The sequence below is a fragment of the Eubalaena glacialis genome, chromosome 7, assembly GCF_028564815.1.
Source record: "Eubalaena glacialis isolate mEubGla1 chromosome 7, mEubGla1.1.hap2.+ XY, whole genome shotgun sequence".
Taxonomy (NCBI): Eukaryota; Metazoa; Chordata; class Mammalia; order Artiodactyla; family Balaenidae; genus Eubalaena; species Eubalaena glacialis.
In genome coordinates, this window is record NC_083722.1 from 91027257 (window position 1) to 91040431 (window position 13175).

General features: G+C 38.7%; 1 protein-coding gene across 1 annotated transcript in view; it reads left to right on the forward strand.

Annotated features, from left to right (window-relative positions):
* TAFA1 (TAFA chemokine like family member 1) overlaps window positions 1–13175 on the forward strand; it is a 617163-nt gene that overhangs the window by 502819 nt on the left and 101169 nt on the right. The window contains exon 3 of the mRNA XM_061195514.1: window positions 5941–6081. Coding sequence (XP_061051497.1) covers window positions 5941–6081 — 141 coding nt within the window. The remainder of the gene's footprint in view (window positions 1–5940; window positions 6082–13175) is intronic.

Sequence of the window (13175 nt, forward strand, 5' to 3'; positions counted from 1 at the left end):
CCTACATTTGTCTCTCCTGAATATACCCCAGAACCCTGGGACAGAGGAGATGGTAATTTGTTTAATCTCAAACGTAAAAAAATCAAGCGGCCATTTTGCCCTCCTTGACCAAGACATGCTTAAAGATCCATCAGTGTCTCTCTTGTCAATGATTTACAAAGACACTTGGAGCTCCAGTGGGTCAATAAAGCATTTTTAACACAGTCCTAAATATGCATTTCTGACATCCGCTACAATAGATTCCAAGAGAGCTATTTATAAGGCCTTGATCAAGAAGTCCTACAAAAGTGAATCTCAAAGAACCTGTGCTTTTTCTTACACTGAACAGCTTTTAAAGAAAGGAACCATTTGCAATAAAGTGAAAAGGCAAGGATCCGTATTATCATGTCAATCTTAACATTCCTTAATCACATTTTATTCATGTCCTCTAAAAGTCGGCTTTGACTATAAGCAGATATATCCTGGCTTAACTATTAACGAGGACTGAAGTTTTCTTATGGTTACTCTTAATTGCTATTTCATTTTCCAGTCATTTCACTTAGAATGAAAAGCTTTTCCTTTGTACAGTTTGGCTCTCCCCCACACCAGAGTTCCAAGTTGATTTTTCTGGAAGGTGTATTAGAAGGTCACTTCTTTGCAAAAGTTACATTTATCATTCAAGTTTATTTTCTGAAAAGATCACATAATGGATACTCAGGAAAAGTGCCCCAAAGAAGATTAATTTATAGTCAGTCTTTCTTCTCTTCTTTTTCTTCCTTTCTTCCTCTTTCATTCTCCCATCTCCCTCCTTCCCTTCCTTCTTCCCTCCTCTGCTTCTTCCCTTTATTCCTTCTATCCCTCATTCAGTCATTTAATTATTCAGTAATTTAGCGAATGTGTGAATGTCAACTGTTACGCCAGGCACTAGGGATAAAGAAGTAAACAAGATGTGGTCCCTGCCATCACAAGAGTGTCCACCCCAACAAGATGGACAGTTAGTAAACCAATCATTCCAATTAGGAGACACGCTATAAAAGAAAAGTCTGGCTTACTTAAGTGAGCATACATTCGGGGGCAAAAGCTAGTCTTTGGGGAAGAGTTTCATTCAACAAATATCTATAGGCCAGACATGGGCTCAGTAATAGAGTAATGAAACAGAAAACTTGCTGTTCTTGTAGAGATAAGAAAAGTGAAATATTCTTTAAAAATGCCAAAATAATGCATTGTGAATATTATTATGGGATAATTATGTGAGATTGTAGGATCATATAGCAGGGAGATCTAACTTACAATCTGATTCAAGGAGACCACCTGAAGAAGAGTTGAATAGTGAATACAGGGACCCCACCTCCCCCCAAAATACAGAGTTTAGACTTAAGTTTAAAAAAAAAAAAAAAAAAGATAATTCTCTTCCATTTCAACTTTATAATCTCACCCAGCATCTTCTTTCCCAGAAAACTTGGCGTTGTGATCATTTCCAATTGATTGGCTATGCTTGGTCATGGACATGAAACCATCAACACCAAAATATACTACTGGACGTCAAATTCCCTGGCAGATTAAAAGGATTAGACCTTAGCAATCTCCCACAAGTGCCCATTTTTAAATGGTTGACCCAGTTTATAGCTCAGAGCAATCAGGTAGGTTGGTATAAGCTATTTCTATTAGATGTCCATTCTGGGGGCAAACTGTTTTAGGATGCCAACCTTCAAGTTTTTAGCCATCTGCCTGCCAGTCATTCCTAATCTCATCCTCCCTTTCCATCATGACATGTAATTGTCATCTGTGGGAACTCTGTTTTAAAAGAAATATTATCCTTAGCAATTCATCTTCTTGTGTTTCCTCACTTGTACAGGGCAAGATAGTGATGCATTGAATTGGGAAAGAGGGATCATTGCTGGGAGCATATTGGACTTGGCATTTTTTTTTAACTTCTCCAGCTCAGAGAGCGTTGCTGCTGCCAGAAATAATCTTGAAATGCTGTCTTTTTTTTTTTCTTTTTGGGTAGTAAGACCTTTCTCTTCCTGTTAAAAATCGGTTTTGATAGTGTACTCAGAGCGCTGACAAATCCAAAAGAAAGAGCAGATAGGGGAAGTGGAGAGCTGCCCGGGGGAGCTTCCCTGCGGGGGACTCTCCCATTGCCATCTGGGGAACATGGGCAAGGGGAGCGGGAAGCAATGCCACTGTTTTAAAAATTTGCGTGGAGGAAGAAGTAGGAAATTGATGTCCATCTAACACATGTAACTTTTTCAGATTGGCCTGTATTAGTCATATAATTACTGTATTTACCTTCTAATCTGGAAGAACAATGCGACCCCTTACAATGCTAGATTTAGGGTAGAAGACTAATTTCTTATATTTCATCTTAGGTGTGTTTTCTATAGACAAAGTGGTGATACAAGCAACAACCTAGAAAGTCTGAATAGTACAGACAAATTCCACACTGGCTTATGTTTGTGACACATTCTCTGCCATTAGCTAGTAGGTTACTTCACCTGTCTTCTTTGCTGGATCTACAGATGCTGAGTGAAATCCAGAAAAGAAGCGAGTTTCCAGAAATCCATAAGCAAGAAAGGAAAGCTCAATTTTCTGAGCACTTAAATGACTTTGCTTTGAGAGGCCATAGATCATCTTGAAATCATTTTGACTTGGATTGAGATAAAATTTAGAATGGACTGGCATTGGCGCCAAAGACTGAAAGACACTTACATGACAAATATTATCATTATGATTCTGCAATAACCTTGGCAGTTAGTTTTGAAAGGACAGTTCACTAGGTAATTCTTAAAATGCAGATAAAATAGATTTAAAAGAACAATTTTCTAGTTCCCAGAAAGGGTTATGACAAACCTAACTCTTTCCTTTCGTGGGGGCCAAAGCTGGGAAAATTTTGATTTCCAGTCTCCTTTTTGAAGCAGCCAGCTGATGAGGCCAATAGGTAAATAAGACTATAGTCAGTTCCAGAGAGTCTTGAAAAGTTTTATCCCTGTGGTTATTATAGAAGTCCAGAAATGTATTTCTTTTCACAGAATTTGATCAGCCTCTCACTATGTCCTGGGTGGACCAAATAAATGTGGGCTTCTGATATAGCCAAGAAATTAAAAAACACATAGAAATTGGAAAGGGGGAGTATATCTTACCAGCTTGCTATACACTACCATAGCAAAGACATCTAAGCTTCTCGAAAAACTGTAAGTTCCATGTTAAATGATTGTGCAATAATCCATGACAGATTTGTAATTCATTTTTCATCTGGTTCCATCATCCATCTATCCAATAAATACGTATCATTTGATTTTAGCTTTAGACCTGATCATCAGCAAAGTACAGTTGTTTTCACTTTTTCCTTAGCAGAGGAACTCCTTTGAAGGATTACACTGAATGTTAAAATAAACATTTAAATAAAACATTGAAGTACTATACTGAATATTAAAAATAAAGTATCTAGAGTTGCTTTCTCCTTTCCTCCAGTGATATAACTGAGCCCCCTCAGATAATCTATGAAGCCCCACTAGGCATAACTTGAAGACTTCTGATCAAAGGACTGCAGATGTGAGCCTTTTCCTATCAAAGATCTAATTTTCTTTTTGTCATTACAAGTCAGTGGACCAGGCTTTCGTAGTTAGAATAGATTGAGAGGTTAAATTTCTCTGATTGACTATGGGTAGGTCAGTCACAAGCGTAAACCTTGGGAATCAGGAGATTTGGGTATGACAGGGCCAATCAGACTTTCTAAATGGCAGGGTCCTGTGGTCCTCTGAGACCTGGTTCTGGGCTCCGCATTGGTGTACCTGAGCAGCAGGTGTAATTGGAGCCATAGTTCAACTTGTCAAAACCAGATGAGCTTGTTATTTAGAGCGACACCCCTGGCTTCCAGTGTGCAAATCCATCATCCGTGAGCCTGGGGAAGATGTGGTCTGGGGTCATTGACTTTATTTACAAGGTTTTAATGAAAATGGAGCACTTGTCAATTCCCAGTCCCTTTTCAGAGGAATGGCAGTATGGGTGCCAGGGTGGGACTGGGGAAAGAACATATATATGGGGTCAGAGGATCTGAATTCTGGTCCGGATGCTGCCAGGTACTTGCTAAGTAAAATGTGAGCAAGTGTTTAAGCTGCTCTCGATCTCAGTTGCCTCCTCTGTAAAAGGTAATCATAAGCTCATTGGGCTTTCGAGAGCATATAGTAAATTGAAGGTTTTTACAGTATCTACCATGATGTCAGTTACATAGTAAAGAGTCAATAAATGGTTAACCCCTATAATACTATTATTATCACCATTAGTTTTATGGCTATGTCATTTGGCTGCTTTAAGTCTGCATCCTCACTAAAAAGTACAGATAACAATCGTCCTATTTCCATCTTTGAACAATTTTGCCATTTAAATGAAATATGTACTAAAAGTACTTTTGAAATTCTAATAATAATACAATGTTTAATGGAAAACAATACAAATACCTGTCCTTGAGGAAATTACATTCCAGTGGGGAACACACGATAAGTACAATAAATAAATAAATTGTATGCTGTATTTGAAAGTTACAGGTACCCTGGTGGTGGGGTGTGGGACGGGGGATGGTGCAGAGCAAAGTGAGATCATGCGTGCTGGCTAAGGGAATTATGACTTCAATAGGGTGGTCAAATGTGCCTCCGATAAAATAACATTTGGGAAAAGATATGGAAGAGGTGAGAATGAGCCAGAGATCCACTAGAAGACTGTCCTAGGTGGTACCTACTTCAGCTTGTCGAGACTGTTCTTCAGAGCATCCCTCAAAAGGGATCATGCTTGCCATGTTCAGCCAATAGCCTGCAAGGAGACCAGTGCCCCAGGATAGGATGGTGTTGTGTTTAAATTCTTCCCTCCCTCCTGTCTTCCCTTCCTCTGCTCCTTTTTTTCAATGTTTCCTAAGTGCTCGCCATGTACAGGCTGGACACACATCCCTTATAGTAATTTGTAGACAGTGGTTGCTTCATAAACGCTTGAGGAATTACTGCCAACTGAATCCTAAATGCCAAGGGTCCTAAATGTTATGGATCCATTCTTGTCAAATGAAAAACATCCTTCCTGAATGCAAAACTTGATGTTAGGAAAGTTAATTCCTGGTTTCTGATCACTTGGAGTATCTTTTGTGTCCCTGGAGAACTGGCTTAGCTGGTGTCCTGTGGGCTGGAAAGATCCAGCTGAATCTCAGTGACATTTGACACACCCGGTAGAGCACCTGTTAAGAACCTAGCAGACAGTGGCATACCCTAAGTTGCCACTAAATTCTGACGAATGCATGGCTGACCTGTAACGATTAAGTGAAGCCATATGCCTCGGTCTGTAATTTGAGATTCCATCTAAAGCACATGATGATGTTCTCCAGTGATCTTTTCTATCACTTTTGGGTGAGATCTGGACTGGGGAAATGACTGCACAACTAGATTTTCTATTCATCCCCCTAGAGAGGAGCAGGGGCTGGGAAGGAGAGCTCATTTCTGGGCAGTTTTCTTGCCACTGCAGGTTCTGTACCACTGGAGTGTCTGTTGCTTATCATTAGTAGGAGCACAGAGAATTCTAAATGCAAAGATAACACAGGGGTGAGCTCCCCAAATATAATGCATTTAAATCTGGTAGCATCTTTATTTTGTGTTAGCTCCAGGCATTCGCTACTCCGCTGCCTCTCCGTACATACAGCCGGGAAGTGTTGCCTCTTGAGGGCTCTTCACTGGTGCTCTTTGTTGCATTTAAAGAGTCCTGCTGTGATGCTTGTCTTCTCCAAGATGAGACATCCCTTGTACATAATCTTGTATGCATGTATATATACATGTTATGGGAGAGAATCCCACAGTAACTGTACCTCATAGAAACTCTTCCTTTTACTTCTCTCACTTTCCCCAGCCCCTTCGCACATACCCTCACATGCCTGAATGCCCACTGAATTATTTCTAATCAGTGTCCTGATTCTTTCTGTCTTGCCAGAAGGAGGGACATGTGAAGTGATCGCTGCGCACAGATGTTGTAATAAGAACCGCATTGAGGAGCGATCACAAACAGTCAAGTGTTCCTGTCTACCCGGCAAAGTGGCTGGAACGACAAGAAACCGACCTTCCTGTGTCGATGGTAAGTAGCTGGCTTTACCCCTCTCTCTAGGAGTTCATCTGCGTCGTTACTGTGCATAACATATATGCTTTGTTTCATCTAAATATGGTTCAGGGTAATGAAGAAGGTGCATCCAAAGTGCTGCAAAGTTAGACAAATGCCAGCCCTCCGCATAGAGTTTGAATTCTTGTTTCTCTGGCTTTGGCATTTTCAAATAGCTGTTGGTTGACCATTGTGTAGAGAAGATAAGGTAAAGGAATCTTTTCAAGTCTATAATTTTGAGGGTCCAACTCATTTGGGAATTGATTTTGGATCGAGGTTACGTATGATTATGATGATGATGATAATGGTAGTAAAAAAAATAATACCTAACATTCATTCAACACATATTTAATGAGCATTTACTATAGGCCAGGCACTGCTCTAGGGGTTCACATACATTCATGAACAGATAGAAGTGCCCTGAGAGTTCACCATGTACCAAACCCTGTCCTAAACATTTCTAATGCGTTATTTTATTTACTCATCCCAACACCCCCATCTTTGTTATCTATTGCTATGTAACAATTTATGCCCTCCCCCCAAAAGTTAGCAGCTTTAAAAGGCAAACATTGTCTCACAGTTTCCATGGATCAGGAATTTAGCTTAGCTGGATGGTTTTGGCTTAGGGTCCCTTCTGTGGTTTCAGTCAAGATCTGAAGGCTTGACTGATGCTGGAGGGTGTTTTTAAAATGGCTCATTCACAGAACTGTTGGCAGGTGGCCTCTGCTCCCTGCCACATGGACCTCTCCAAAGGAGCTGGGTGTCCTCACAACATGGCAGCAGCTTCCCCCAGAGTGAGTGATCCAAGAGAACAATGTAGAAGCCACAGTGACCTTTTCTTTTATGATAGAGGCTCAGAAGTTATCCTTCATTGTTTTCACAATATCATATTGGTTATATAAGTCAACCCTATCTGTTCAGCATGGGAGTGGATGAAAAGGGCTTGAAAACCTAGAGACGGGGACCCCTGGGGCAGATACACTTTCCCTCCCATTTTAAACATGAAGGAAACTGAGGCTTAGAAGGGTTAATCACTATTCCATTGGTCCCATGATTGATAAGTTGTAGCTCTACTAACTCTTGAGATGAAAGTAACTGACTCTAATTCCAAGTCTTGACCACCATCTTTAAACAATTTTATATGCCTGTCAAACGGAGAGTCCAAAGTTCAAAGGGATCACAAATATCTTTCCTCATCTTTATCTTTCATAATTTTAGAGCCAGATGTGAGCTGGTCTTCAAATTCTTCGTAAGAAAATCAGGACTCAGAGAAGTGACTCACTTGCTCAGGTCACAAAGCAGGAATTAGAACCTAAATCTCTTGACTTAGGGTCCATGATCCTACCTCTAGATACAGAGGGGGAAGGACACCTTCTAGATTGACTCATGTTATGTATTTTCATTATGAATTATGAGGTGATTAGAAAGGAAACACACACAAGCTAGACCAATAAAGGGGAAGTTATTTTTTTTAAGAAAATAGAGGAATCCTGGGAAACCCAGTTACAGGAAATTCAGCCAAACTTCATAGGATTCATAAACTATTTAGGCAGCTGCCATTCTTGTTTTCTTTGTTTTTGTTCTTTCTTTCCCTCATTCTCCTCTCTGTAGATTGGTTCCCTCTTCAAGGATTTTAACTTTTGCTCTCCCACAACTTAGGGATTTGTGTGAAGCTTTTATTTCTGTGGTACCGACTCTGATCCCACTCAGCATCATGGTATAGCCCAAGTATACTTGACTCACTTCCTGTGTCTTAAATGCCTTCTCCAAAAAGACTGAATGTGATTGACCCAGCTTGGGTCATCTGTCAATCTTTGCCCAGTCAACCACACCCAGAGGGACAAGCTCATAGGGCACTCTGTACCATGGGAAGGTCAAGCTATTTTTAAAATGATGTGAAAAATCCAGGTTTAAGAATACACTGTGATCAGTGGTTCTCAATCAGGCCAATTCTCAGGGGCCATTTGGTGTAGACATTAGTGTCTGCGACTAGAGGGGTTCTCCTGGTGTCAGGTGTATAGAAGCCAGAAAAGCTGCTAACCGTCCTACAATGCACAGGACAGCTCCCACAGCAGAGTATTATCCCACCCCCAGTGTCAGTGGAGCTGAGGTTGAGAAACTTGCACCATGATAATTTACTTATTCTAGATCACAGAAGGTGATCTAGAATAAGTAAGGTGTATAGTAAGGCAATTCCACTGCAGGGAAGGCAAGCAGTTAGACCAGAAAAGCCATTGCACCCTCTTACAGGAAGCAACTCTTGGCCCTAGAAGCCAATAAACATTATAAAACCATGATGATTTCTCCTAGTCTCCGCCAAAGAAAGCATTGAGCCTGTTAACTATAAATCTCCATTTTGTTTCCAGTTCATTTCTATCACTAATGATCTAGAAATAGAATTGCCTTCAGAATTTGGGTGGAAGACACAAAGGCAATGCATTGTCTATGCTGGCAGAGGGGGAAATGGCATTTGGCTGTAAGTTTGTGTGAGAGGTTAAGCCACATAGTGGTAACATTTTGTCTCTCAGAACAAGTTTGTTTGACTTTGGAAACTCTGAGCCCTTTGGTGTGGTAGGTTTAGGCAGGAGAGCTATTAGTGTCTGTGTTCTGAGCAAAAGTCAATAAAGTATAGAGTATTCTATAGTCTTATGCTGATTGTTTATAATTTCCATAGCATTCTACTCCTCCAGAATCTTGGAATCCATTGGCACGTGTGGGAAAAGTCTATGTGTTACTTCGATCAAACTCTTTATGACCTACATCTCTACATGCAAATTAAATATGAAGTGGGTATATAAATTAACAATTCCAGTGTAGTTATTAAGACCACGAACTGTGAAATTAGGCAGACATGAGTGGAATCCCAGCTGTACCAATTACTAATAGAATGACCTTGGGCAAGTCACATTTGCTTCCTAACCTGTTTCCTCATCTGTAAAATGGGAATGATAATTGTTTCTGCTTCATGGGGTTGTGGTGAGAACTAAGGAAATCATGTGTATAATGTGCTTTGCGTAATGTCTGGTTCTCCTCAAGTGCTCACTGAATGATGGTATCAATTTCCTATCTTACTAATAATTGTGGGTAATGCTTAGAAACAGACATTATTTTATGAAGTTTTGTTTCATATTAATTCAATACAGAGGCATTTTAGCCACTATCTTTTGTGGGAACTGCTTCAAACTATTTACCCTGGATATCATTGATGATGGTAAGTCTTCTTCAGGAATGTATGTTCATTATAGGAATTTTGAAGAATACAGAAGTACATCCATACATTAAAGTCACCCATAATATTACTGCTCAGAGATTATCGTCGCTTTGTAAGAAAATAAGTATATGTTCTTTGAGGTTTAACCCATCATTAAAGAGAAACTCACAAAGTAGGTATTTTATTGAACTAAAATGTTATAGTACTATCTGATCAACAGCTTGTTCCCTTTAATATGAACATTTTCCAGCTTAATACATACTCTTAAAGAACATTATTGTTAATAACTACATAGGATTTCAGGGGGTGGATACACCACCATTTATCTAACTATTGCCTCCACTTTGGCACATTTATGATGTGTCGTGCATTTCCCTTTCTCATTTTAAGAATGGATAGAAACCAGTTTCTCTCTGTGATAGCAGTTGACAATCCATATATCACGTTTGTCCTAAACATATTTTGTTCTACATCGTGCATTTCCCATGGTAAGTGTTCCAGTTGCTGTTATTTGCTTTTCTCTGAAATGGCAGGTCAGTTGCCTTTTTATAGTGTTTCCAAAAACAGAGGCACAGCTTGATTTTTTAAAAAGCTTATTTTGGTTTGTTTTAAGATTCACAGTCTGAGACCAGATTGTTTAAAATGGGACATAAATTTTGCAGTATCATCTTAGCAACTTATTCAAAAATATAATACATGATATTTGGAGAGGTTTTTAAGGAGTGGACTTTAAAAGTCCACTCCTTAGTTTAAAAGTGATACTCTGTTTAAAAGTGATACTTTTTAGTTTAAAAGTGATAGTTTAAAAGTGATACTCTGTCTCCTAATAACTGAAAATACCAAGAAAACATACTCAACAACTTAAATTTTGGCATAGTCATTTGCAAATATTTTAGAAAACATTATACTGTTGGATGTGTGCGTAGCACTACTCTGAGGGAATATAGGTTGTTACACTAGAATTCACATGATATTGTGTTTTATTAATTTCTATAACTCAAAATAGATGGGAGACACCTTACTCAATATCTTTGGTTGAGACCAACTAAAAATATAATGTACAGTCTTTTTGTAATCTCCGATTACTTTCCAGGGACTATATTTAAAATAAAATACTCATACACAAGAAGACGATGACTCAAACATAATTATTTATTTAAGGGAAGAATTTTTCCAAGCAGATGATGTAAGACAAATGAAAATGAATTTTCAGGGGGCTTGTGAAATTATACTTTATTATTCTAATTGATCTATAGTGGCATAAAAAGAGTATCAATCTCAAAGTTTTAAAAATAATTGAATATAAACAGCAATAATAACAATAACAATAATAAAAATAATGGCTAACATTTTCTCGAAGGCTTACCATGTACCACTTTTCTAAGTCCTTCAAGTTTGTATATTCATTTAATTCTAACCCCAGCTTCATAAGGTGTAGCCTTCTATTATTTCCATTTTACTCGCCAGGAAACTGAGGCACAGAGATTGGCTGTAAGATTGCTCGAAATCTGATAGCCAGTAGTGGCAGAGCCAAAAGATCCGCCTGGGCTGTCTGACTCCAAGGCGCCCATTTATCAAACATAGGCAAACCAGGATCTAACATAAACACAAGTTATATTCTAAAGGCTTTCTTGCCAGATGCCAAAATATCTGGGTGAGAAGAGAAAGAAAGTCCGGCCATGTGGATACTTGCAGAAACATTCAGTACTTTGGGCAATACCTGTCGCTTCCCTTTCTGTGTCTTAGAGATGGTTGCTTGATTACCCTTCCTAAGGTCATTGCCATTGAGCAATTAGAAACATTTTTGTAAATAATGGTTTCAGTTTTGCAGAAAGATTGAAGTGTCATTGTTTAAGGCATGGGGGGATAAAATGACTGTTTGATGGGGAAATTTTCGTGCAGTTTTCTCTATTTAGGATTTTATTCTCATGTACTTTATGTATATATCCAACTTAGACAAATATGTGAAAAAAAAATCACTACAACTACTGCTTAGTAGAGGAGGTCTTAATTCACTGTGGATTTTTAGCATCAATCTAATTAAGAAAAATCTCCATGATAAGTTGATAGGCCTTCCCTTCTCATTCAGTGTAACTTGTGACTATTTCTATGACTGATTGCTAGCAAATTTTACCTGGTATTCTTGTCTACTTAGACTGGATTACCAGCCAGAGAGAGCAGCAAGAAGAGACCAGATCACATCACAAAACCTTCTAAGTTTGATAGATATAGAAATCCCAGATTATTTTGTTTTTAACCATCAATGTACAGTTAATATAATGAAAAAGGCATCATACTCCTGGCTATTTCCGTGAAGAAACCCCCCCACGATATATCAGGATATTTTGTTCCTGACTTATCATGACTTAGTTTCCAAGACAAGAGCAAGAGAGACAAAAGGAAAGATACACAAAACTCAGACCCAGGAAAACAAACAGAATAACAGGGAAGGAGACCCACAGTCAGTGAGATAGAGGGATGTAAAAAAGGAGCATGGGAAAGAGAAACCAGAGAGAAAGGGATAAAAGAGAGAGAGAAGACAATGGACGCTTAGAAGGAATATTAAAACACCTACCCATAAAATGACTTCATTCATTTTTCCAAACAACTTGTTTGTATTGTCTCACAGCGTATAACTAATTTTAACAAAATAAAGTGTGTTTCATAGATTGAGACTTTTTTTTCAAGTTGTATTATTTGAGATTCCAGTACCAAAATCTTTATAAAAATTGCTTCTGAAGATTGCTCCTTTGGAAAATACATAATAAAATTTTCTTGACCGTATACCATTGTATTCCTTAGAGACAGTCATGATAGAGAAAAAGGTCTGAGAATTGAAGGAAATTCAAAATTCAGCAACAGTTTTCTGTAGAATAGCATGAAGTATGTATGAGAAATATTGCATATAATAGCCCCTTCTTAGCCTTCTAAAATAGGATAGCATATTAAAGGCTCTGAGAAGTTCTGCAGACAAGAAACTTATAGAACTTTAGTCCAGTATTTCCCAAACGTTTTTGATCACAGAGGCTTCTCCTATGTAACACTTATTCATAGCCTGCAGACCCAATGTTCCATGAAATGGACTTCAGGCCATGCTGGTATTAGATTATATGGACTGTGTTTTTGTTTTTGTTTCCAGGAAAGCTTTTTAGGTCTTCCAAGACCAACTGATAATTCCTTTGCCCCTAGCTCAGTGTTTTTCCTAAGACTGGCTGACCAAACACTGCACAACAGGTCCTGGTAGTAATGAGATTTATAATATTACAGGGACACGTCAGGCTCAACTGCAGTTCGGAAATCATCTAGAGACCTTCCAGAGAAATACAGTATGGAAAAGTTTAAGCCCTTATTTTTATTCACGCATATTAATATTTTAGGGGACAGGGAAGATGACCTATTTTGGTTCTGCCGTTTGTTCCTTGTCGTCCACACATAATAAAAGACCAAAATAACGAATTGCTGTAGTGGATTAGGGCCACATGCCACAGTAGCTGTCTATGTATGGTTCCTTCATTACCGTCTCTGTTTAAAACTTGCCTTGTTCTTTCAAGGCAGACTCTGGCTTGTTTAATAGACAGAAGGCTGAGCTCAACTGGCTTCATCATGAGGCATTGCTGAAAGGAGATTTTACTGTTCTTGTTACAGGAAGGTCCTTTATAGCATCATTAGTAAGATTGTGACATTTTCAGGCACAATTTCTGGATTTTATGTAAATTTTCTTTTGCTCCCCTACTTGGCACCTCTTCCTGTCCAGGTATGTAAGGGATCCAAGTGTACATTAGTAAGTGGAATGAGAGGAAGGGTATATAAGAACTGACAAAGCTTTTTAGACTGTCTAATAAAAGGGCTGTCTCTCTGTTTG